The following is a 27,360-nucleotide window of genomic DNA, read 5'->3' on the forward strand; positions in this document are numbered from 1 at the left end:
GCATGTAATTTGAAATGTTCAAAATAGTTACGATCGAATTTTACGACAATGTTCGCAATGATTTGTGCATTGTTCATAGCGTGTTATATTTTAAAATTAAGTAATATAAAATAAGAAAACATACATCAAAGAAAATATGACTTTTCTTGCAACTATTATTTCATTAATTGCAGGTGAGACAGTTGTATTATGACATATCTGTTAAATAATATTATAAATGCGAATTTTTGTGTAACATATTCTTACAAAAATCAGTGACGGATTTTTTTAAACAATAAAAATATTTATAAAGGAGCTGTGTGTAAAACGTATGTACAAGTTATTTAGATATTGGAATCTCATTTTCAGGAATTAAACTATTTCGTAATGTGTAATTGCTAACCGATGTTTATGTGATATATTATTAAAAATTAACACTATTGACCGTCAATCAATTATCCGCATTTAATATATTAGTGTGTTGTACAATATCAGTAAACTGTTAAACCTTAAACACTCTTGTAATTCCATATAAACTCTTCTGTCATCTCATGAAAGTTGTATTAAAATCAAATTAAAAGAATGGTAACATAACAAAAAAAAGAATAATTTCTGATATCATCTATATATACTTTAGGAGGCTATTGTAAAGTCACAGACAAACATTTCCCTTTCATTATCGTAGCTTAACGACGATTACCCTTCCTTTACATTCTTTTTTGAGTAAGATCATGAATAAATCCTTACCGATTAATCTGTATGGATTTTTTTATTAATACTAAAAGAAAACTAAATAAATATCAAATAAAAGTTAATAATGTCCGAATTTCTCTATAAGACTCAAACGTAACATTGCTCACTCACTGCAACTCCACCAACGATATTTTTGACACTTCTTTTGAGAATTTCACCCTTTACCACACAAAGTATAGCATTCCAAAATATTTGTTACACTATAACACATGGGGACGCAGTATGTTGGTTGGCGAATTTCTCCTTTATTTTACTAGAAAATACAAACAAGAATTTTTGAGCAGATGTTGTAAAAATTTTTGAACTTGGGAAATGCGTTTAACAGTATACCTACTATCTACGTTAACAATTGATCACATTGCTGACTTTTTCTTATTTAAAGGTTAAATATTATTGGGCGTTATACACCTCACAATTATTTAATACAGAATAGTCCTAAACTAATATTTAATCTTACACTTTGTCAAAAATAAAATAAATGCTATTATTTTGATGAATTTCCATAATTTTTACATATTCTGCAAATTTTACGTACATTAATGGAAAAATGCAGTCAAAATTTATTTAATCACTAGAAACTGTACTATCGCCAGAAAAAAAGAGCATTAATGGGACAAAAATAGTAGCAAATACTTAATAAAAAAAGAAACTAGTAAATAATTACACTTAATTCATGTAAATCTTTCAAGACAAAATTATATATATTGAATTAGCAATTTCCCAAAATTTTAATTTATATATATAATATCAATTGAATTAAGTCGTTATTGCAATACAGCGTGCCAGAAACTTGAGCAAATGTATATTTGTTTTGATTATACGTAGGCCGTTGAAAAATACATATTTATCAACATTTCGACAAGGCAGTATTTTGCAAAACTACGATTTTATTATTTTACTTATTTATTTTAGTCTGTTATATAAATTCCGTAACTAAAATGCCAATGTCAAACAAACAACAAGTCGACAAAATGGTGTATAGCAGGGGCGGGAGGGAGAGAGTACACCAAGACTAGAGTGGCAATAGTAGATAGATGGGCGTCCATCTTGAATTTTGCTGAATTTGTGCCGGTTATGTGATAAAAGTGTAATTTGTATAACAGACTTCGAGTTAATTGTTAATTTTCAAATCGTTTATGTATGCTTAAACTATTTATTTTATAAAATAGGATTACATAGAGGAATGTGCTAGGTATGGGAATGTGCCTGATTCATTTAATCATTTGACGAGTAATGGCGTGCGTTTTTCTATCTGAAGACTTTCAAATTTTAATTCATGTAATCGTTTCAAAAGTAGCTTTATTTTAAGAAATTTCAATTGTTCGTTAAAATACACATTAAGAATAATTACTTTCTGTTTTTTAAACGACGTTTGGTTTGATTTTTAATAATTGAGTTGGATGTCTTTTTAGGTTATACATCAATACAAGTGACTCGTAATCGTTCATAATCTTTAGTAATGATTCCCAGTGACAAATTGAACAATTAAAATTACATAGTCAAGTGTGCTAGTGAATATCTGAAAGTGACGTCGAAAATATTTTTATTCACAGTATCATTACTCAAGACATATGCGATTTCCGGTAAGAGTGTCGTCGAAAAGACCTTAGGTTGGCAAAGATATAATACGATGGCAGTACCTAGTAGAGCTCGGGTATATGCCGATGTAAACTCACAAAAACCAAGTGAATACTGGGACTATGAGAGCTATGTGGTGAATTGGGGTAACCAGGAAGATTATCAGTTAGTACGAAAGCTTGGGCGCGGAAAATACAGTGAAGTATTTGAGGCAATAAATGTCACAAATAACGAGAAATGCGTAGTTAAAATATTGAAGGTATTTATTAACAAAAATTTTCATATTGTAATAACAGTGAAAAAATATTGCTTTTTATTTCATATGTATGTATAATTGATTGTTTTTTGTAGCCTGTCAAAAAGAAGAAGATTAAAAGAGAAATAAAAATATTAGAGAACTTAAGAGGGGGCACAAACTTAATAACATTAGAGGCTGTTGTTAAAGATCCTGTATCTCGTACTCCAGCTCTAATATTTGAACATGTGAACAATACTGACTTTAAACAACTGTATCAAACATTGTCAGATTATGATATAAGGTAACAAATTGTAGTATTTAAAACTATGTTTATTTATTATAAAATATGAAATATTTATGTTTCAATATCGAAATCTATTTATAAATTTCAGGTATTATTTGTATGAACTTTTGAAGGCTTTAGATTATTGCCACAGTATGGGTATTATGCATAGAGATGTGAAGCCCCATAATGTTATGATTGACCATGATAATAGAAAGCTGCGTCTCATAGACTGGGGGTTAGCCGAGTTCTACCACCCAGGTCAAGAGTATAATGTTCGTGTGGCATCTAGATACTTTAAGGTTAGTTTTATTTTTACAAATTATATTGATATTCTTCCTATTATTATTATTAAATCAAATAATTTTTCTAGGGTCCAGAGCTCTTGGTGGATTATCAAATGTATGACTACTCTTTGGATATGTGGTCACTAGGTTGTATGTTGGCATCTATGATCTTTCGTAAAGAACCATTCTTCCATGGTCATGATAATTATGACCAGCTTGTACGCATTGCCAAAGTGCTGGGCACTGAAGAGCTTTTTGAATACTTGGACAAATATCATATAGAATTGGATCCACGGTTTCATGATATTCTTGGAAGGTAATATTTTTTGTAATAAATAATCCTGGTACTAATTAATTCATTGACACTTATTTTGTTTATTTTCTTTTACCATATATTTTATTATTGTATTTTTATACAAATTCCTCTGTCTCAGACATTCTCGTAAACGGTGGGAAAGGTTTGTACACTCGGAAAATCAGCATTTGGTTTCCCCTGAAGCTCTAGATTTTCTGGATCGTCTGTTACGCTATGATCACTATGAACGTCATACAGCCCGTGAAGCAATGGATCATCCCTACTTTTGTAAGCTAAAATATTTATTTTATATACACATAAATCAATGATCTATTTAATATCCAGCATTCTCTACATACCAATCATCTGGTTATAGAGGTTATTGTTCTGGTTATATCTTGGTCTGAATATCAAATAAACAATAGTGTATATGTTTTCAGATCCAATTGTGAAAGTGCAAGGCCTGATGGTGTCTTCTAATTCTCCTAGTCCCAATGCATTGCAAGGACCAATAAATGCAGCAGAATAATTGTTATAAAATTCCATAACATTCTTTATAACATTATATAATGAAATATTTACCTGTACAAGATTCCTAACGAAGGAGGAGTTGAAAACACCAAATAGTCCATTAAATGAATAACATACATTTGGGACAGTGTTGAGCGCCATTTCTGTTCAGTTAAAAACTTTGTAATTCCAATGTTCTACTAAATAGAAGTATAATTTGGAAAGACAATATAATTTAGTGTTTAATTATAGTAAAATCTGGTTAATTCATTGTTTTGAAGTGTCTTATCTCTGGTACAAACTACAAACCGCAAGTTAATGAAAATGATCTTAACTGTTACTTTAAAGTATCTTAATATGATGGATATAAGAAAGAACCAAGATCTTTTTTTTTTTTTTGTTTTCAAATTCTGTATGAATTTTCGAAATAACAACCCCTGGAGTTTTTATTGCACTTGATCTTTTGCATTTATTAACCTATGGTATGATATTGTAATTACTTGTATAATATATTGATAACACCGCATACCATTTGCAAATACTGGTTAGAACTTTTGTTGGTACTTCATATAAAATTTTGTATTTATGTAATATGATAATGTGTAGATATGTGTGATAAATACAAAATTTTACGATGTAACACCGCCTCTTTCATTGAATGATTTTAAGGAATACCAGTAAATTTTAATTATTAGATATGTGAAATAAAATATTGCTTCTATTAGTATATTTTTAGTAAGTTATGTTAGTGTCCCATATAAAAATTTTGATTCAAACTTCAACATTGAAATGGGCCTCTTGGATTATAATTTATTTTTAGTGTGATAACTTCAAGTTGTTGCATCAAAATTTTCTTAATAAACAAACTAACTTTGCCTGGAAATGGTTTGGACTTATTTGTTATTTACTTTGCTGTTTCCTTATGATTATTTGCTGGGATTGAAAATCATTTAAGGATTAGGACACAGTATTTTGTGTTAATAAATGTTTTGATGGAAGTTTATCTATAATTATAGAAATAATTTTCGCTACTTAGTCTTTCTCTAGCTAAACCCAAAAGCAAGGTGATTTGAAAGTAAAATTCAAAATATTTTTTCCTAAATGAAAAGTTCACAGATAAACGACTCCAATAGTTATCTTCTTTAAATGATAGTAACACTAGCATAAATTAATATGTAATGAGTCAGACATAATAATGCTTTGTCTGTCTCCACTAGATGTCGGATTTTGGTCGCCATTACAATACCATAACTTATTTAAAATGATATTTCTATGCGGTCTATATTTAAATAAGTACTTAAGATTAAATATAAACTAACACTTTATGGTGAAACTAAGTATTATATTTATTTTAAATTGACAAGAAAAGAAGAAAATAGTAATTATATATCGGTTGATATTTGACACTCAATTGTTTAGGTAAAAAATGTCTTAAAAGTAACCTGGCAGAAAGGGCCTGGCTATATATAAGTTATGATGCAGCAATCTATTTTTGGTTATAATTTCGTCTTATTTTTTAAGCGAGTGCGCAACATCTTAATCTCTTTTCTATTAAGGATTAATTTATAAAGTTATCAGTTCCTTGGTTCTAACGGTTTTTATTAAAAATTATTGTTTTTAAACATTACTTTTAATTTTAAAAGCATTTTCGATATTTATTACTAGTTTAATGGTGTCTAACTGATTTATCTGGATAGAAACCAGGATAATTCAAATTTAATGAACACAAAAGTAGTCTGACTTATTAGAGAAAGCACCCACAACAAGCGGTAAGTGCTCATTAATAAAGTGAAACCTCTCAATTGCAAAAAGGGAATCCAAATGATTTCCTTTTTACAAGGCCAAATATGAAAACTTCGACATTAAGCAATACATTATTCTCAAATATATAATGAGATGAGATTGTAGACGTTTTGATATCTGAACTGAAGATGTCAAGGCGACGGAAAAAAATATTAGTCAAGTCAAAAGCTCTTCGCGTCATATATAAAGAAAAAGGTTTATTCAGTTATGAAACCAAATAATATATTATTTAGTATAGTGTAAATAAAAAGTTCCCGTAAAAAGTGAGGGTCATAGCTACAGATAAGACTGAAATATTAGATAGGTACATAAATGTGGTACAGGAGAAAAGTGGACAGGCGACTAATAAACATTAAAAAATATAAATTAATTTGTAGAAAAAATGAAATTGACTAGGCAAAACGAAAAATGTATGTGTACTGTTAGCGATACTTTAAAAAAAACGTCTTTATGCACATCATACACAACTCTTAACATTTGTTCGGCTAGCTGTTGTTAATGTTTACTATAAAATATATAAACATTATATAGCTATCTCCCTAGATCAGTGTCGAAAACTTGTTAACTTACTTACTTAGCTGTAAAGAAACATATATACATCGCAAAGTTACATTTTGACAACCCTCTAGCAACTAAGTTTTAAAGTTGATGTAATATTTTTTGTTAACCATTTGTTCTTCCTTATATAAGCGCAGCATAAAAACTAACTCCATTTTTAATTTCGTTATTGGATAGCTAGTAAAACCTCTTGGACTGAACTTTTATGAGTTTTGAGTCCGATCAAAAGAATTTTTTTCGCTCCTGGAATACGAAAATTATCAGTTTTTAGAATTTATATTTTTTATGCACATTTGTGAAATAAATATGAATATTCTCCAGAATTAAACATGGAACATCTGACTAAGAAAGTACAAAATGACAAATGTAAAGAAGATTTTTTTAACATTACACAAGAAACTGTTAATTACATTCTGAAATTTTCTTGTCATGCGTTAAAAAAGGATATATTACATTATTCTTAACAATTAAAAACTAAACACAATATTTTTTAAATAACGTAACATTAACAAGATATAATAAACAAGGATGTTTACGCGCTACATTTTCTTAGCATGAAAATAAAAACTGTTCATGTAAATGAAAATATAAATAATTCAAAAATATAGTGTTGAACCGTTGTCTATTTAAGATAATTTTATTTCGGTTAATATTAATCAATAAGACTATTAACTTCGTCACTTTATGTAGGTATAGGTGCGTGATTTATCCTATTGTATGTAGAGTAACAGCTACTCCATCAGGAAACTGCAAATAATCTGCAAAAGGAGTCGCCGAATACCAAGAAAGTGCCCAAAAACCTCTATATTTGCATAGTCCATGCATCGTGAAAAGATATGTAGGTAGATCCTTTAAAAGCTAAAGGTTGTAAACTAGGTCTGTAATAAAATACTAATATTTTTATTGGCGAATAATACATGTAATTACTTATAGAAAACAGGTTATTTCCTTTGTTTTATACTTTTAATTATATAGAATATATTAAAACTGATAATGGCAAACATTTACTTAGTTCTGAAACATAAAACTACCACAATGGTATGGACACGAATTTCGTCTCGAGCTGTTTGTATACAAAGAAACGATACCTTGATCATTGATCAATTTAAAAAATCGTATGTTATGTTGGCATCATTTTGGGAGATAAAATAATAAGAAAAGAATATATACAGTTAGCTTTATGGCACCTCTTATTATTGAAAAAGGCGAAGATAGAAAGTTATTGACTATCGTTGCCCTTGTTGTGAGACGACGTGTATGCTATATTATAAAATATAGTGAATATATTATTTTATTAAGTTGTGAAAAAATACTCATTTGAATAAATAATCAAGAGACAAATTACTCTATCCTTACAAAATTATGTGCAATTAGATAAAACCTGAGTACATACAAAAATTTAGAAGCACAATATTATTAAATTAAAAATTTTGTTACATTTAATTCGAAAGGATAAAGGATCAAGTGACATGAAGAAAAGACTGTCACATTTCTTGTTAAAAAAAACAAGATTTGACTTCATTGATTTGATTTTATTCAAAACATTATCTATCAATCATCACATACACAAGTAATATATGTGATGGTTGATAGATAGCATATGTAAAAATCACACATTACAATGTTTAAAAACTGACTTACAATCTGTTTACTTATAACATACATTTGTCTCTTAATCTATCACAGTCTAGTTTGTTAGATACCCATAATAGTTAGTTCGTTTATAAATGTAATTCAGTAGTAAGTTTAACTCTATATGTTATAATAGAAAGAGATGAAGTTATGATTCCTTTTCAATTTTCTGTGACAAAAACATGTTCAGATCAGACCCTTTTGTTTCTAAATAATTTCTACTACAGCAATAACAAAATCTATCAAAAATATAAGGAAACATTGTGTTGTCTTTAGTATTGAATGGGAGGTCTGAAGCACTTTCAGGACTCTTTTCACTGGATACTATTCTTGAAAATATAGTGGCTTCGACAGCTGTCAACTTAGAGTCTTTAAAATTAATTGTACTCTGGAAAAAGTAAAAATTTTATGAAAACCAATACCATTCATAAAAAAATAATAGGACTATGTAGTTCTCTTATCTTTTGATCTATCAAATATACAAGACTAACACTTACTTGGCAGACATGACATTTTTTTATATTATTTTTCCCATTTACAGAGCCAAGCTTGTCAGCAGTTTTACAGACTGTTGAAATCGTAGATGGATAATTTTCTTGCAGATCCAAAACAAAATCTCTAATAGCTGCTTGCAAACTAATTTCCTGATCACTATCCTTAGGATCAACACACATTTGCTTTATGTTAAGATAAATGTCTATTTCCTCATTGGTGATGTCTCTCATAGATCTTAAAATCTCAACATTACCATCTCGATTATCAGCAAAACCCTATTAAGATAAAATTATATTAAATTAACACAAATTTTTAGCATAAATTATTATCATATTGTGAATTTAATAATTACAATATCGTTTTCGACTTGTGATCCTCTTCCAATGACAATACTAGATAATAATTTCATTGCCAATAGTGTAGTGGTTTCAGCAGTCAATACAAATCGGCAACCTAGTTGTTTAGATATTCTAATAAAAAGATTGTGTTTAATTTTAGTCAGTACATCTTGACCAGTTGTTGTTGTGAAATTTAAATTTTTCGCTGCCAAAGTTGCTGGGGAGAAAGAGTTTGTACAGTAACTGATGTCTTCATTAGATTTATATTCCTGAATATTAACCACATATAGATCAAAATTGTATTTTTGGCATTGATCTATAATCATGTCGGTGGTTTTTTTCGATTCACTTTCTTTTTTTATTCCTATAAATTAAAATAACACAATGAAATTTACATTGGAATTCATATTATGGAAGTATTAATGTATTTTAACCGTTGTTTAATAGGAAAAAATGTCATATACTTCTCAAATACTTGCCTGTTATGTGAACGAAAAATGGCACTATCCTAAGTTTTTTATGGCTGTCTAGGTTAATTCCATTGTAAATCAGATCCAATAAAACTGTTGAGCTTTTTCCTCCAGATAAACAAACGAGGACCTTTTCATTTGAGGTTAGTTTTTTATTTTTACCAATGCATGCTCGGAATTTGTGATTAGTGTTAGTTATAAAACAATCATTACAGTAACAATATTCTTTTCTTACGAATACAGTACCAGGACCATTACATTTCCTACAAACTTTGTCCTTCATTTTTATTTATATATTAGGGCTGTCTTTGTTAGTAGGTTAGGTTGTAACGTGTATGTAAGTATATGTATTTGAAATTTTTATTTATTTTTCACGTAAATCCTAATTGTGAGTTAATGTCAAAAATGTTAAATTATGCTTTGGCAGCCTTTAACATTTAACTAAAATAAAAAGTTTAAAAATTAGTATGACATTTTGACAGAGAGTTGATGGTTAATACAATATTTCAGTTTTTAAAGGTTTAGAGTGTTGCTACATAAATAAAAAAAAAGGTTTCGTATTAAAAAAAACTTTTACAAGTTTCATCTAGTTCTTTCTATAACTTTTTACTTTGATTCGCTTTAAAACATTTGTTCAACAGCAGTTATTTCCTTGTAAAGTTCTAAAACTTTGTCATTAACAAGGTATTATAAGTAAAATTTACAATACCCCTAACATAACCAATAATGAAAATAAAAATTCAAATAGTAATTTTTAACGAAGAGCACGTCTAGCTATAAACATAATTGTATTTAATTTCATGTTGATGTTTTTTAAACTTCTGTAATAGATTTTTTAATATATTTTTTTACCTTAATGGTATCAGTGAAGCTACAACTATGGGAATAAGCAAAATAACCATTCATCTGATAGTATTTAAGGATGCCAAATAATGAAATTATTTTGACCTATTTCGTCCTAATATTATTTATTTATCTCAGATGAAATATTAAAACTGTAGGTTGTAGAATATAAATCGAAGTAGAGTAATTAAGACCATTTACCCATGTCATAGTTTGCTTATCATAGTGATAATATAATTAGATATAAGGACCTCCTTCAGCAGCAGCACTTTTTGACCACATCCTAAACTAAGTTTTGGATATTGAATTAACATCATGCTACATCATAACTCGAGAGGTGCAAATGTGACTTATTTTAACCAGCATATTTTGATGTATCATCTACTATATTTTGTTTATACAAATCTTATATAAATTAGGTTCAAAGTAACACAAATATTTAAATTCCTCCAGGAACTGAAAAATTTAAAGAATTTTGTGCTTATATAAATCTTAATTATTTTATAACTTCTCACATACACTTTTAGAACTTGTTTGCACAGTTTAAAGAAACATTAAGTTATTGCTGGTGATGGTTTACAATTGCTATAAGTATTGTGATTTTAATGCATTTAAAATTTAATTTAAATCAAATAGTTTTTAATTAAAGACAACAATTAAAAGTTATATATTTAATTAATGACAAAAACCTGTATTGAACATGAGTCTTTATGAATGTAGCCTTTGCTTGTTTAAACTTTGTTGAAGGCAGCAATATCAACACTTTGAACCTGTATAAGAAAAAACAATTTAATATTAACACAAAGACATTAAGTAAAATCTGCTGTCAAAATATATTCAAGATAAAAATGCAATCCTAACATTGCATTTACACTTACAAAGTCCTCCAATTTTTCAATTTCTTCAGTCAGCCAATCGATTGACACCTTGTCATCTTCAACAACGCAGGATATTTGCAACTTGTGAATACCAAAAGCTAATGGTACTAGTTTTGCAGCACCCCACAATAGACCATCAATGCTGATTGTTCTGACAGCATCTTCCATAGCTTTCATGTCTGTTTCATCGTCCCAAGGCTTTACATCAAGTATAATGTTGGACTTTGCAATGAGGACTGGTTCTAAAAAGTTAAAAGTAAAATAATTACTACATAATTAATTCAATTACTGGCAATTTCATGGCAATGTCCAGTCATAGATACAATAACAATAACATTTCTTTGGAATAGTGAGTAAGTAAGTAAGTAAGTCTAGTAAGCAATTGATTTTAAACTTAGTTAAATGAGAGTTGTTTTATTAAATAACGAATTTGGTATCTTTTTTAAGTAGGTACTATAGTTATAACATTTTAGTCTTGTGAGTAAGGTGAAGAAACATCTTTTATTATAATTTCAATGGAGATTGAGTAGATGAGATGTTTATCTGTATTCCGGAAATGTATCTAAGGAATTTTATTATTCAATTGAGTTGATATTCTATATTGAATAAAAATTGTAATGATGAAAGGCATATAAACATACTTTTGGATTTCTTTGCATTATACGCCGCTAGCCGCTCCTCTCTTAGTTTTGCAGCTTCAGCACTTTCCTCTTCATCATCAGATCCAAACAAATCTACTCCATCATCTGAGTCCTCAGCAGGGGCTGGGGCAGGTGCTGCAGCCTATTAGAATATACAAGATTTCATAGTCGTTATAATAATAATTTTTAGTTGCAACAAACAATGAAGCAGTGAAAAGTTACTTATACAATTAACATTTACTAGACTAGTGTTTTTAAGAATCCCTTTAAAAGTATACTATTTTGTGGGTCATAAATTAATAATTTACGACACTACTCTATTTCTTTACCTGGTGTTATCAATATCTATATGATGATCTCAGTGATAACATCGAATTTTTAGAGAAATTTATTAGTAGATCTAATTTCCTTTAAAACATATGTATTTTGCTTAAGCTTTAATAATTTTTATGTTAAAAGTAAACAACACAAACCTTAGGAGCTGCAGATTTGGATACACTGGGTTCAGACGCTTCCAATGATTCGACTCGTGCTTGTAGACTAATAACCAATTTGCGGAGATCATCAATTGCTTTTTTGAGGTCCGAGTTCTCTTTCTCCAAAGAGTTAAGTTTGTTGTTAATTTCAGTATTTGGTACTCCACTTAATGAAGCAACATTGTCCATCTGAAATATTATTAAGCACAAAATAAGGGAGTGTATTCACTAGTGTTAGGGTCAACAGGTTTATCATCAGATAATATAAAATATATACACAAAGTAGACACCAAGTTTTTGATATAATAATATTCAAGAAACAGAAAACTTACACATTCCAGTGAGTTTTTGATATGCTGTCTAGCTTTAGCTACCTCACTGGCCAAAGATGATGTAGCCCCAACACCAATGGAGGGAATTTTTCCCTAATTAAAAGAAATAAATAGTACAGAAATTTTAATTCACCTAACTGTTTTGTACATGCAACTAAATAGTACATTACTTACTTTTGATAGTGATTCGTAGTAGTTTCTTTCGGCATCATTATAAGCGGTTTTATCGAGCCAAACTTTTTCGTGTACTAAGGCAGACATTTTTATCTGAGAAATAAAATTTCGCTTTAAGCAATTTATTTGGTTTGTTTGTGACTTTCTAAAAATTAAGTTGTGTATAAATTTAAATTGAACTTTTTTATACACAAAACTTTTGATAAAGAACTTTCAAGTATATGATGGTGTTGTTGGTTCATATATACAGATTTTGTAAAGAATTGAGAACTAACAATTTTTTTCTGTGATAACCTAAAACTCAAAAATATTTAGGTTAGGAATTTGTAAAAATACTATTTTTAAGATGCCGCTAAAAATTTCGAATTATAAAACATGAAATGGAAGCATAGAAGGCATATAATTTTAATAGGATATACGAAAAATTCTTAAAAGTTTTATACTAACAAAGTTACTCTTGTCCGTTTTTCAAACTTTAATTTATAGAATTAAACTAGGTATATATGTCCACGGCGAGCCAATGAGAATAAAGAACGAAATATCGTATTCAAAGAACACATACTTCAATTACACGTAGACAACAAGTTGGATGACGTTTGAATTAAAATATATTTATAGTCTGTATACTCTTCAAACTCAGCAACCAGAGTAATAAATATAGAATTTTATTTTATTTTAAAAATTCAAATACCCTACTAAAGCATAAATAAAAATAAGGCTAGTAAAACGCTAGAAACTTTGTAAATTTTACTAGCTATTAATAATATATAAGCAGAAGTAGGCGTACGAGTCAAACTCATTCTGAATTACAGTAGTTTGCATTGTGACGTGATGGTGCTGAAGATCATTTAACTGAAAATTAGTTCTTGAAAATATTTTAGTAAAGAAAAAAAACACTTAAAATTATTATTTACCGGAATAAAATTAAAGAAAACTGAAAGTGGCTTTGTCTAGAAAAATATGTTTAGTCTACAAAAACAGTTACGTACGAATTATACGGATGTATTTTAGAAAAGAAAAATAAGCTTTCCGAAACAACATTAAGTTAGGTCATAGGTATTTGATATATGAATATTCATATATTTTTTCATAATACATTTAATGTCTTCCCGAAAAGTTTGCTCCCTCCACAGTATATTTACTGTCGTTAATTTTACGTCTTTAAGTGTCTGCTGCTCATAAGGACTTTTCTTCTTTTTTATCACAACTTCACTGTGCCCCAACGTCTCAAATATTTTACACCAGGAAAACGTGGCATTTTTCATTGCTGTTTAGTAGACCTAACAAGAATACTAAATTCATTGCTTTTTATTAATTAACTATTTTTTATGAATTTGGAAATGATTCTGAAATATGGAATAATAATTTATAATTTCAAATTGGTATTTTTTTTATTTCCTACTCCACTTTTAATCTTATAAAAATCTATGTGGTCCTAATTCATATCAACCTATCTCGATAGTATTAATCTTTTCTAAAGCTGTAAAACATCTCTTAAGAACTGTCTGTAAGTCCTAGTGCTAAGTAGGGATATAATTTACCCAGATTGCTACAGGTTGCCTGGTTACAACAAACAGTACAATCATATTGAACTGTGTCATTCGAATGACTTTCGCTGAAACAGAGTACTTGATGCGTATTTTAAAGGCATAACTCTGTCTTCCGTTTCTGAATCAGAACATCCTCCATAGACTCAGTTCATAGACTCTTTTTTTTGTAGATCACTAGCTGTATAAACTAGCAGTATGTATTTGTCTGGATGGACTTTTGCTTTAAGCTCTAGATTTAGAATTACATATCAAAATTTATGTAAACTTCTTTGGAATGCTAGTGGTATTACCGAATATAACTGTACCTCCTGATGATAATGTAATAACAACGATTTTTTTGGCCTTGATGACGGTTTTTTTAATATTCAGTGGTTCTCTAAGTCCCATAGTCCCATTCTATGAGGTCCCAAAGGCTAGGCAGTGAAGTTTTCCAGAAATTTGTCTTTTCTCATGAGAAACTATATATCCTTTAACTTAAAAGGTATATCACCTTTTAACTCAGATTAAATTCCAGCACAATACTCTTTATGAAAAACCCACGTTATTGGTACAATAAATTAGAGATAAATTTACCATCATCTTAGTAAACTTTGATCTCAACGATTCAACTTTAAATATATACCAATTAAATAATTATTTTAAAGTGTCCATAGTTTTCTTTCACATAAAGTCTTTCCCGTGACCTGCCTATGTATTAGTAAATCTTCAATTAATCTTATCTACACAGAATAAGGAACAGCTACTAATTTATTTAAGAATGTTGTCTAGACGCAAGAAGTTTACGACCTTCTTTTCAGCAACCAATAGATGTATCTCAATCTGCTTGCCATGTTCTCTATATTCTGAGCCTCAGTGTCCCTTATCCCTTAACCTTTGCGTGTTATTATTTGATTTCGGTCTTGATTGTAAACTTGTATTGATTTTATATAACATAATTGGTATTTACAAAAAAATATAATTGTGTAGTTTTAAAAGTACAAATATTTTCATATATCACATTCTCTATTTATATAGCTATCTTCATTCTTCGTTTATTCATACTTTGCACTGATTTTTAAAAATGCTTAAGTTGAATAAAAAAATAATATTACTATGAATGAAACACTTTTTATAATACTCGTTTAAAAAAAAAAAATAGATTTTTTTGAGAGCTGTTATATCCAGCTCAGAGAACAGATATGTTATATGTGGCCTTAATTTAATTGACTTTTTAGGTCCAATAAGCTCCGACTAAGAGAAAGTGGCTGTAGAGGCTCACCTGGAATAATCTAAGCTTTTTCGAAATATAGCCTTCTTTCGTAAGTGTTTTTCGAGTTATTATTTTATCCTGTTATAAATACTTGCATTCTATTATGTCTGTCTTGTTTAAAAAGATTTTAATTTGGTTACTATTATTTTGAAATTTTAAAAAACTGATGGACGTTTGAATGTAATTATAATTTCAAGAAGATTGTCAAGTTAAGAAGTAGTACTGATATAGTTTTAATCAGGCTTATTTGATGAGATGGTTCAAATCTTTGGACTTTATTAAAATAAGTAAGTAATATTAAAGTTGTTAATAGAAAAATGAAAAGGCTTGTCTTCTATGTTTGTTGACTTTTAGTTGTTTATGCCAATCATAAATAAAATCGCAAATAAATTGATTAAGTTTTACATAACGGTAATATTTAAAGCTGTCCGATTAACAACTTTGATTTTCCAGCGACATTAGGTTATACATCCGTGACGCAACCATGGTAAGGCGTGTATTATTAACATTATGTATATTATAGACAGGTGTATATATTATACTCACCCAAAATAAAAGTAAAAATATCCATTATATATAAAATTTTAGTAAAAATAAGTTTGAGTGGATAAGTGACTTTTCTGCATATAATACTTTTTAAAAACAATCGATTTATAGCGAGGCAAAACTTTGACCAGATGCCAAGCTATAAAAGTTTTTAGAAATAAAAATTAAAGTTGAATCAAAGTGCAAGTAAATATACCACTAACAGTTAGAATTGAAATGAATAGATCTTAGGTAAAACACTAAAAAGTGAAAACAAAAACAATACGTTGCATTCAGTCACCGGACTTATCAAAGATTAATTATTATCTATTGCCTGTTGATGCGCTTGTTTACGTGACACATCAAAGCTTTAGGGATATCTGTAAATATATCACTCTGATTTTAACATTATTTATTTATTTTCATTAGGAATTCTGATTTAATCTACAGATAATCTGTAATTAAGAGTACCTGTCTCAGTATATCTTTATTAGTGGCAAATTATACCACCAATATGCTAACAAACATTAGTGACGCTAAATGTCTATAGGAAATGCTGCAGCATATAAAACATGCTCCACTGACCAAAAGACAAGACCAAGATCCCTTGTCAGCATAGTAAGAACTATTAGAAGCCACCCATTTGCGCTGTTATGAGTTATCTCCTATATTAATAAATATCGTGAAGCTTATTTCAATAAATATAATAGGTTAATGACAAACCAATCAAGATAAGGGTTTAAAGGAAACTAAGTTCTTCATATACAACGTATTTTTTTATTATTATTTTATATCTATATAATCCTAGCGTTTCGGTTCTTTTACAAAAAGATAGGTAAGATAATGGTTATTGGTGTAGGTGAATAAACTTACTTTGAATTGTCAAACATTTAACAAACAAATATACAGCACTTTGTTAATGTCCATAGAAACTCTTCTTAATTCAATAATTGATACCTAATAAAAATAATGCACAATATCAACACAAATTGTGGAAGCTACAGAACAAAAAAAAATATTCAAATAAAAAGTTGCTTAGGAATATTTCAACACCGGCTATCTAGTCATGAGTAATATCTAATCTCATGTCTGAACTACAATTCCAGAATATAAGACACTTTACCAAGATGTATTCATTCTATGTGCGTCATGGAAAACGAAACAAAATTGAGAAACTTAAGCATTTGGAAACTAATCCTTCGTCCGTCTGGACGAAAAGAACATTTCAAAGTAATTAAAAATTGTGGTCAATCAATTCCATGATTACCTCCAAAATATTTGAATGGAAATTATTACTAATTAAAGTATAATACTACAATGTTTAACCTCTGTTTCCTTGAAGCGAGGACATCATAGCTGGCTTTAACTTAATCGTAGCTCTATGTTATTTGTTGCGAACTTCTATTTGTAAATCTTTTATAAGAAATCTGTTTAATGAATAACCGTTAAAATTTTAGCCCTCATCTCCTGTTTACAATGTATTTCTACGTTGATATTTCCGATTAGTTATCGGATCGGTTGTCAGGATGAAACTGATATGCAGCAGATGAGTCATGAAAGACTCTACTACGAATTAAAGAGCGTTGTAAAATAAATCTTAACACATGATGTTAGGCTTTTTTTTATTTTCTGTCTTTTTTCCACATCTTTTTACGTTTCATTCCTCATAAATCAGCAGTTAAGTTTAACTTAATTTCCAGGCAATCTATAGGAATAATCTACATATTTTTTATTTGTTTTTTTTTTTTTTATGCCAATAAATTCTTTAGTTATGCCGATATAATGACTTTCATTTCAATATATATAAGGTTCAGAGTTCCGATATAATTATTATCTAACGTAAACTGACGTATAATTTCAATATAAATGGAATAAAAATTTAAGTTAAAGTGTTACGTATTAATAGTTGAAAAAAAAAGATATTTATGAAAAATACCCTGAATTGAATAAATAATACATATTCCTATCGGAATGAAACTGAGAAAAATCTTTTACAGATACGGTAGGCAAATCTTACTGGAAAAAAAATTATATTCGTTGCCTTTAAAGTTTCTATAACTTTTTATTTTTAGGAAATTAAGCGTTTCTACCATCAAAAACATAACCGTTGTGGAAAACTAACTAACTAACTAACCACATACTAGAGGCTGAGGTTTAGTACGACGGGCCAGAACAAAATAGATTTCGTAATACGGTTAAATATTAAAACAAAAATATATAGTTACAAAATAGGAATTTTATTATAAGAACATGAAAACAAATGTCATATATTAAACTGACGCAGTACTCGTATTAATATTAATTCCTATTTTAATTATATTACTTTGAAGCAACATACTTTTATGTTCGCCTTTTCATTAATTTGCGGATACATTGTTGGCTTATGAGTCAAACGTTGGTCAAGAAGCTTTTAAGTTCGGTCTGCCAATCATAATTTCAAACACAAGATTTTTTTTTAAGAACCATGTTAATTTCTTTTTAATACCCGTAGAGAGAATACGTTTAGAAAATATAGAATGAAAACTAATAATCACAGTTTTGAAAAATAAATGCAATAAATAAACAGAGGGTTTCTAAATACTAATAACCAATATAGCGGTAGTTAAGTTAGAAATTGTAATATAATAAGTTCATTAGTACTTTTATAATTTTAAGTCAACTTTCAACTAAATATTTTTCCTATCTACATATGTTTTGATATTTACAGCTATTGTTGTTGTCATTTACTTATTTTCTTCTATTTCTTATAATGAATTTATTGTACAATTATTTTTCCTATAAGCTATAATGACTCGAAGTGAGCAAATATTGACCACTCCAGTCTCGAGGTCTGTGACTATGAAAAAGACCAATAAGTACCATTAATACTAGTTTACATTGTCTCACTACACACAGAGCAAGTATAAACCAAAATTTACATTATACTGTTTGAAAAGATACGCTTAAAAGCTATTCAAAATCTCTCGTGATATGCAATTCTTACAAAAAAAAATAAAAATGTACTGAGTGCTATAACATTAAAAAGTGAAAAAATCATAAATAACTAGTGACTCTACCTAACATAATACACGCCTCATTACATCAAAATAATAGTAATTAAAAGTATTAATTAAATTAAGTAGTTATTTTTAATGGCCAACAGTTTTTCGTGTAGAAATTATCTATTAGGTTAAGATGGTGTATAGAAATGATTTACTTCGAAATTATGAATAATTTGAATGTTTTTATAGGTCACATGTAAATGAAATAAAATAATGCATAGTAAATTCTAATCAATATTTTTTAGATACATCTATCTAGATTTTTCTGTCTTCAAAAACTTTAAATAATTATATATATAAAAAAGGCAAATAAATTAATTATACCTGAAATGTGAGAATATTTTTATGGGATATTGGAACGGTACAGTTATAAAAAACTAGTTTAACATTTGTTTTCTAGGTCTCTTATAAGGCTGATTTCAGGATTAAAAAAAATACTAAGCAAATGACATCAAGAATTCGTTAAGTATTTTTGTTTATTGAGTATGTAAATAAAGTCGTATGCAACTTAATATATTTTGAATAATCTTTTATAATTATTTTTTGGTTAAAGTATTGTTTATCTCAATTTCTAACTAAAAAAAAACCTTTTATTTTGTTGTATTTTGAATAGATTAAATTCCAAGTAGTTATTTATGGACATGGCTTTTATAGGTTCAAGAACTTGTCTTTTTACTAATAATACTTGTTTTTCAATACTTTTTCCTGTCATATATATTACCAACTGTTTTAGATGCCAGTTGTATTACAAAATTGCAAAAGGAAAACATGAAGATTGCAGTTATTTAATTGCCATTATTAAAAAAATTATGTTGTCGTAAACTTCTTTTCGAACTGCATCCAACTATTATAAAACAAAGACAGAATATTACTCAAAACCAAACTAGATAGAATAACTATAAACACTAATAAATTGTGTTCCGCGTTAGGTGATTGGATGAACAGAAAAAATCTTAAAAAATAATACTTTTATAGTGACGACCCTGGCTTTTAAATGGAAGACATGTTTGGAAGACAGCCGATTCTTCGCGCTGTCCTTCTGATGGAAACAAAATACCAATCAAGTAACCGAGACCCTGTGTGATAGGAAGTAAATATGTTTCAGTGCCTCCGTTTGATGCCAGCCAGAAGATAATTTCAGCCAGTAGCTGTAGTTTCATTTAGTCATAAGTGTTTTACATGGTATTAAGGTTTTTAAGCAAGATAATGAAGCACAATTTTTTTAATGTTTAAGAAATTATTACAGCGTAAACAATAAACATATAATAAAATATTTCTTTCTTTCTTTAATTCTTCATCTATTTCTTTCATTATATTTTCTTTATTTCAAGATTTCATAATAAATGTAATAAGCCTATAAAATTAAAAATTTAATTTTCCTACAAACTCAAAAGTATTCCTTTTCTGTGTTGAAAAATTATGTTCTTAATACACACTGGTATTTTTAATATTTTTTAGTTAACGTGAACTTATTGCTTATGTCATATGGCGTGAAAAATGGTTTGTATGTATATTATTATATATATATAAATACATATGAGTAATAGGGGGTAAAAGCCGTTAGGAGCAAGTACGTCGCTTTGATGCCAAATATTATATTACTTAAGTTGAGTGGCACTTGTTATTAGTTTTTTTTTATTTTTTATTTTTTGTCCTTTTAATAAATAATAATAATATTATAATTACAATAATCATACCAAATATGTACTTACACATCCAATAATTGTACTGCCTTAATTGATACTGACAATAATTATTTAATAAAGAATATCCAATCATATTATATATTATTTAACACAACAAAAAGATTGAATGGATTGAAAATAATAGGCAATGGCTAATATTTATTTCAAATATTTACTTTAGGACTTCTAACAAAACAAACACGTCATAAGCTCAAACTCACGTCGTAATTTTGTCTAACATAAAGGTTTATGCTTCAATTGTCTAGGCATAAATCACTAAGTGTAATCATTCCACACTGTACTTTGTTTATAAGAGAAAACACTACATTCTTCTACATATAACGCAAACCTAGGGCCAATGAAGGTGCCAATGCTCAAAAACCAATTAATGTGAAGCGTCAACAGTAAGTTTGTTTTTATTATTGTCAATAAGTTAATAGTTTGTGGTTCTAGTCAAGTTACGGTCTAGCTCCATTATTTATTTTATTAATTCGTTAGGAGTCATGTTCTTTAGACATTATCATCTTTTATGTCCAACACGGGTATTGTTTAATTTTATAGTACATGTCGCATTTTCACTCGTGTTCTTGATATACAAGGCGACAATAAACTTCTCGAGAACCTTTAGAACGTAAAGATTCTTGCTTTATAATTTTTTCATTGGAACTTGGAATCTTTATTTGAGTTAACTAATGAGTGCTTTTATTTAAAATTTTAATTGGATCAATTCGAAAGTATTCATTTGCATGTAATGGAGTTACGAAAATCGACCTACAAAAAACGAAATAATTGGTGTTTATGAAAACATTCATAACGTATTCTTTATTTAGACATACAAAATTTAAATTAAGGCACTACTACTGTTTCGATATTACTAAAAAAGAAAAGTTTTTGTAACAAAAATGTAATAAATAAATTATTTGAGGCCTATTTTTGGGTCATATATAATTAATTTTATATTAATTTAAAAGTAATTTTATGTCTTTACTTTTTCACATTCGATGAATTTCGATTAAAATTAGGAATTTAAAATAAGTTTTGAAATTATAAACTTTATAAATTAGAGGAATTATTTGTTATAATAAGATTCTTACTCAGAGTGTGTTAGTGTGACAATATATTATGTTTAAGATAGGGTTTAGGATATCTTGTTTCAAAACTATTGTAATAAATAAAAATCAATAAAAAAAAATTTTTTAATTAATCATCAAACAGCAAGTCACTATGAAGCAATAAAGGCTCATCAGATAATTTCTTGTATGCATGCACTGAAGCGAACATTCAACGAGACAACTCTGGTAAGGACATAGGTATCAGATTAAAACGAAAGTAAGCTTTCTTTTTCTTTTGTTTTGTGAACGGTTTGGTAAAAAAATACTGTATATTAAAAAAAAACTTTGCATTTTCTTTATGGTCCTTTCACGATACAATGTCTTTTTTTATTTTGCTTATTATTGCTCCCGCCAGAAGGAGGATTAAGTTTTTCCAGTTTTACATGTCTTTGGTACGGCCTAGATCAAAAATGACTTGAACTTAAGTTGCATTCATATGAAAACTGATAAAATATTTATGACTTGTAAGTTTAAATGAAATTTAGAAAAGGAAAAACTAAAAATAAAGTACCTCGTTAAAAGACTATGTAACTTGAATCTTTACTATAACAAACACCGTCTGTATATTTCAATTCGTTAATTCCTTTGTTTAAGTTAATTTGTCACGCACGTTTCTTTCTTTAATTATTGATAATAGTTCGTACTTGTTCACTATTTATAATTGTTTTGTACTGTTGTAAAAAGTTTTTTTTTTATTATAATTATATTAGATATATTGCTGTTTGATGATTTGGCTGTATTTATTTTTCATTATTATGTATATATGTTATTTAGAAATGTTTGATTATCTGTAGTCTTTATATAATTTGATTACTCGACGTTTGATCCTTATTGTTTTTATACTTGAGAAATATGGATTGCTTTCTCATTATATCCTTCTAGATGGCTGCACAAAGGCACAACAACATATTTGAAAACATTGGTCATACCTTTTTCTGTCTGACGGAATTTATTATGTTGGTAAAAGATTTTTTTGAATATTAATCATTAGAAAAGAAAGGTGTGGTTTCAAATCCTTTTGCCACAACCCAAACCTCTGGATTAATTTTTCCTTTAAACATAACCCCTTTTTATGAGTGTTTAATGAAGTTTTATGTTAATAAAATAAAATTAGATAATATAAAACCTGTTTTTAACAGACTTGCATACAATAATATTTACTTATGTTTGTCTCCAATGTAGACAACACTAGGTACTATAGTGTTTAAGAAATATCATTTGTCTTAATTTATTTTATTTCTTCTTATAGCGCCATTAAAACGGCTCCTTCTTAAAAATGTTCATGTATTTTTAAGTGGATTTCGTCCCAGATTCCATGTACTTGCCTGGTTTAATTAAGTATCGGAGAGTTTTAGCTCGGGGAGGAAAAAATCTCATAATGAGGATTTCGTAATTTTTTTAAGGAACACATAAATTCTTACATAATATTATATGATTGTAATTACAAACATTCTGACATGACACCCTCCTTCAAATTACACCTTTAGTTGAGAATAATAACAATTGCTTTTTTTCTTGGTTTAGTCTATTATTATTACATTGTATTTGTATATGTGTGCATCTTTTGACTGTGTGCATTTAAGTCCACAATTTTATTATTCTTCAAACTTGTTTTTGCTAAATAGAGAAATACTGCTCAATTGTATTAATGAAACAGTAAAATAGTTAAGGACAAAAATAAAAGAACTTTCTGCTACATATATATGTAGAAAGTATAACGCTTATGGTACATATTTTGCGTTCACATTCACTTCAACATGGTGTCACTATGTTTCAGAAGAAAAGAATACGCACTCAAATAAACGGTTTTGTTTAAAATTAATTCGTTAATAACAAAAGTAGTATAAGGCGCTAAATTGACATTTGGAAATGGTGATTATAAGACGTATTATGTCGCAAAGGAGTTAACTGCAAGTTGCGGCAATATTTGTAGCCCGGGGCGGTGCCGCGGGCAATATTTAAGACATACTTATATGGTCAGTGGCTCCAGCCATAACACATACTCGTATGAATTTTATACTCTTTATAAAAAAATTATAACAAAAAGGCTTCATTACATTAAAAACGTCCAATATCAGTAAGTAATCTAAATCGAATCGATTCATCAGACACGATATGTAAAGTTTTTGGTCGAGGACGCTTCGGCACCCTGGGCAACGTCCTCGGGTAGGAGGGCCAGCGTGCACGGAAGATAAATTCGTCGTTTTGGTGCGAGAGCGAGGCGCGGGCGGTGCGGGGAGGCGCGGCGGGCGGCGGCGCCGGCGCGCGGAGGCTGTTGCGCTCAGAGCACCTGCGCCCGCGCTCCGTAGCGCCGCTCGCCGCGTGCTCGTGTCCCCGCGCCCGCGCCCGCGTCCGCGTCGCCAGCGTCGTGACGCCGCCCACGGTATGTGACATCCCAGTGGCGCGTCGGGGTCGGCCGACAGCGCGTTCGTCACTGCGCCGCGCCGCTTGTTGGCGTGCTCGCCCGAGCTGCCTGGCCGGTTTTGTAATATCGCCGGGCGGGCCGTGACGTCACGAGACTAGTTTGACGCGCATGCGTGACGGCCTGCGCCAGGACGCTCGCGCCGTGTCGCAGCCGCCCCCGACCTTAACACCAGTGCTATGACGTGCTCGTTTTATATTGTGCAATTTGGAAGTGATGTTACAGATAACACATCTGCCTTGATTGATTCGTTATGCTAAATACGATCTGAGTTATATTTTTCAGCGATGTCGGTTATCCTTTGTTCTCCGTGAACGATTCATTTCGAAGTTTATGTAGTATGATAGTGAATTAACAGAACCTTTATTGTGTGTGAATACCCACAGATAACACACGACTCGAATCGTTTCTGTGTGAGTAAATTACGTGCGTTTATTTCTTGTTGTGTCGATGTTCGGCGAGCTTTTCATGTCAATGTGTGCGAGTGTACACTCCGACATCTCAGCTTCGCTGCACGGTCTTTTCATTTCCATCATTTTATTTTTCTTCTCTTAGGAGGATAAAAACTTTCGCAAGCCTTCTCCCTCTAAAAGCTTTAATGACTTCTAACATCAAATGCATCGACATACATATATGTTTCTTTATATATTTCACTGTCCTCTGGTTGCAAGAATATATAAATTTTATCTCAATGTTTAATATCCTATAAAAAAAGATAACATTTTATTCAAAGCTGGATATTGTTCTTACAACATCTTGGTTCTCGGTAATACTGTTACTGCTATAATAGCTTCGGATTATTGATAATTGTAAAAAAAATCTGAATTTTTGGGAAGTGTCTGAAGAGTCTGTAAAATTGTAATTATCTTGATGTCACATTAATGTCACAGATTTTTCGTCCAACTGGAAATTCTGTTCGAGCCGGTTTTTGTGGTTCAAAAAATCTTAATTGATCCAACCACTAAACATTTTAAGTTTTTACTTAGGTTCCTGCATTTGTTTCTAAATGGTTCGTATTATCATGTTATCAAACAGGATACACATGAACCGTCTATTAATTGATATTTTGAAGTAAACAAATGTTGGACAAGTTGGACAAGCACGTGTGCTTAACAAAGTGTATCCAGTTTGTACCGTTGGTTGGGGTATCTGTGCGCTCACGCTCAAGCCAGTGCAGTTCTTGAACAAGTTCGGCCACTTCTCGCCAATCAGGTGCCACTTGATACTTGTTCTGTTCTAACTGGACTCGGATCAGCTGTTCCATGCTTTGTTATCTGCTATGATAAGCAAATAAAACGTGTTTAGAAAATATAAATATTATGTACAAGGGCTATAATTCACCAACAACACTTCAATATTTTCATCTTCCGTGTATGTTTACTTGTTGAATGTGCAATTATGATAGTTTTTATCAATCATATGTGTTATCTATAACAAAACTTTCAAATATCGTCTCTTAATAAAAAATCTAATCTGAAATGAGCACGCCAGATGCTGGAATACGAAGGAAACTATGCGAACGAACAAAACCAGGAAGATCATAAGCGATGTATATTTCAGCATTCAGAGTTGGGGCATTTAAGTGTCTTGCGGGGCGCTCTCGAGTGGCGCCTCCGCCCACCTGAAAACGGGGCATCAGAGCAACGGGGTGAGATGTCCGCGTCGCCCCAACCGGTGACCGCTTGCGAGGAGCGCTCGCGCACCCCGCGGGGGGTCGCAACACCCCCCTCCGCGCCCCGCTCACCCGCGCCCGCGCACGCCGTGCTCGCCACCATGACGCCCGTCCAGCCCGCGCACGATTACTACCCGCACAAGGTGGAAATGGACTCTGACGATGGATATCCTGAAGCACACTCCTACCGCCACTCACCTCACGAGTTGGCAGCTTACGCACCCGATAACAAGGTGGCCGTCCAGCCCGACGTCTACGACCAGGGCATGGAATCTATTGATGAAAAAACACCCATCGATTTAATCTACGAGGATGATAAGGAAACGGTGATATATACAACAACCCCGGACCAGAAGAGGGTTGAGATGATAAGCGGCCAACTGGAGGATGGTCAGTTGGTGAGTGGAGCAGGACAATTGGTTGACGGTGGCGTCTCCGTAGTTGTGGGCGCCCCGGGACAAGGAACGGTGCTCGTCCTTGCTGATGAACATGGACAAGTCATCACAATACCAAGGTAAATGGAACGATTTTTTAAATACTAGCCGCAGTATAGTAATTTGTAAGGAAATCTATTCAAAATGCAAACTCATTTTTACATATATACATAAATGTTTGAAAAAAAATATTTAAAATTGATATTTAGAGAAGAATCAGCTGACTAAAATAATATTTTAATAATATCCTCCATTAATGCTCATATACGAAACAAAAATTCAAACTGTCATATTTCCAAATTTATTACAAAAACAAAAAATATATGGGATCAATAAGTATTACAAAGGTAAGACGATGAATTTATAGATATAATTCTATATCAAGATTCTATCCAATATATTTTATGGCCTCTTATAAATGAGGCATGTCAAATAAAAATTTTTGAATTAATAATATCATTAAGTTTAAGGAAAATGTAAAACTATATTAACATATGAATTGTGTATACATCAGCAGAGTTATATTAAAATATTCTAATATATCGGATGATGTGACTTATTATATATACTTTTTTACTTTGAATCGTTAAAACGTATTAAAGAACCGTATTGTGGGGGCCGTCGATTTCATCATAGTTCCTAGTCGTTTTAATTACGATTGGGATTGTTCTTTACCTGGTACCTATTTGAGTGGTAACAGATGAGTGTTTGTGGATGTGAGTGGTATGTTTGGAGAGTGGTCTGCGATGGTAACGGTCAGGCTGGGAGCGGCGCGTGTGGGTGTAGACGTGCTCACCTTGAACTTGCCGTCCGCACTCCGCGTTCAACCATCCCAACGTATCGATGTTACAACGCGTCCAACCATCCAAATACTATTGACGCTACACTGCAGCTGTAAATATCTTACGTTCTTTTTATAATATATTTGATTTGAAAGCATTGTAACGTATCTTGAAATCTATATCTTAATAAATTTTATATTCCCATATTGATTTTCTTATAGTTCTATACCTTATGTATTTGTCGTTAAGGTTCAGAATGTTATTTAATTACACAAATTTAAAAAAATATATATTTTTTAATATGATAGCGATAAAATAGTTATTA

The 27,360-nt window shown here is 30.2% G+C and overlaps 4 protein-coding genes across 11 annotated transcripts in view; 2 read left to right on the forward strand and 2 right to left on the reverse strand.

Moving 5' to 3' along the window:
* The first annotated feature begins 47 nt into the window (after positions 1–47).
* LOC116778887 (casein kinase II subunit alpha) lies at positions 48–4,806 on the forward strand. Of its 3 annotated transcripts, none has more exons than XM_032672962.2 (7): positions 48–173; positions 2,286–2,569; positions 2,662–2,849; positions 2,941–3,133; positions 3,205–3,434; positions 3,553–3,701; positions 3,854–4,806. In XM_032672962.2, the coding sequence occupies exons 1-7, from the start codon at positions 137–139 to the stop codon at positions 3,940–3,942; spliced, it is 1,170 nt and encodes a 389-aa protein (XP_032528853.2). In that variant the 5' UTR covers positions 48–136; the 3' UTR covers positions 3,943–4,806. The 3 variants fall into 3 exon arrangements, with proteins under 3 accessions (XP_032528853.2, XP_032528855.1, XP_032528854.1); XM_032672964.2 differs by lacking the exon at positions 48–173 and adding an exon at positions 1,719–1,924 and having other exon boundaries at positions 2,145–2,569; XM_032672963.2 differs by lacking the exon at positions 48–173 and adding an exon at positions 1,719–1,924.
* Positions 4,807–7,795: 2,989 nt separating this feature from the next.
* LOC116779143 (cytoplasmic tRNA 2-thiolation protein 2) lies at positions 7,796–9,715 on the reverse strand. The gene is made up of 4 exons (XM_032673324.2): positions 9,229–9,715; positions 8,764–9,113; positions 8,414–8,686; positions 7,796–8,304 (listed from the first exon to the last, which is right to left on the reverse strand). The coding sequence occupies exons 1-4, from the start codon at positions 9,500–9,502 to the stop codon at positions 8,065–8,067; spliced, it is 1,137 nt and encodes a 378-aa protein (XP_032529215.2). The 5' UTR covers positions 9,503–9,715; the 3' UTR covers positions 7,796–8,064.
* Positions 9,716–10,718: 1,003 nt separating this feature from the next.
* Positions 10,719–13,150, reverse strand: LOC116779128 (probable elongation factor 1-delta). Of its 2 annotated transcripts, XM_032673306.2 has the most exons (7): positions 13,011–13,150; positions 12,564–12,656; positions 12,390–12,482; positions 12,055–12,246; positions 11,582–11,723; positions 10,941–11,182; positions 10,719–10,832 (listed from the first exon to the last, which is right to left on the reverse strand). In XM_032673306.2, exons 2-7 carry the CDS (start codon positions 12,648–12,650, stop codon positions 10,794–10,796), a joined length of 795 nt encoding a protein of 264 aa, XP_032529197.2. In that variant the 5' UTR covers positions 12,651–12,656; positions 13,011–13,150; the 3' UTR covers positions 10,719–10,793. The 2 variants fall into 2 exon arrangements, with proteins under 2 accessions (XP_032529197.2, XP_061385898.1); XM_061529914.1 differs by lacking the exon at positions 12,390–12,482 and having other exon boundaries at positions 13,011–13,082.
* Positions 13,151–23,994: 10,844 nt separating this feature from the next.
* The window catches only part of LOC116778765 (protein grainyhead), a 71,994-nt gene continuing 68,628 nt past the window's right edge, over positions 23,995–27,360 (forward strand). For 2 of the 5 annotated variants that reach the window (XM_061529676.1, XM_061529678.1), the window contains exons 1-2: positions 24,154–24,321; positions 25,639–26,333. In XM_061529676.1, the coding sequence (XP_061385660.1) occupies positions 24,259–24,321; positions 25,639–26,333 (758 nt within the window). In that variant the 5' untranslated portion in view covers positions 24,154–24,258. Of the gene's footprint in view, positions 24,109–24,153; positions 24,322–25,638; positions 26,334–27,360 lie in introns of those variants that run through there. The other 3 variants (XM_061529679.1, XM_061529677.1, XM_061529680.1) reach the window with 3 other exon arrangements.

The sequence above is a fragment of the Danaus plexippus genome, chromosome 6 (genome assembly GCF_018135715.1).
Source record: "Danaus plexippus chromosome 6, MEX_DaPlex, whole genome shotgun sequence".
Classification (NCBI taxonomy): Eukaryota; Metazoa; Arthropoda; class Insecta; order Lepidoptera; family Nymphalidae; genus Danaus; species Danaus plexippus.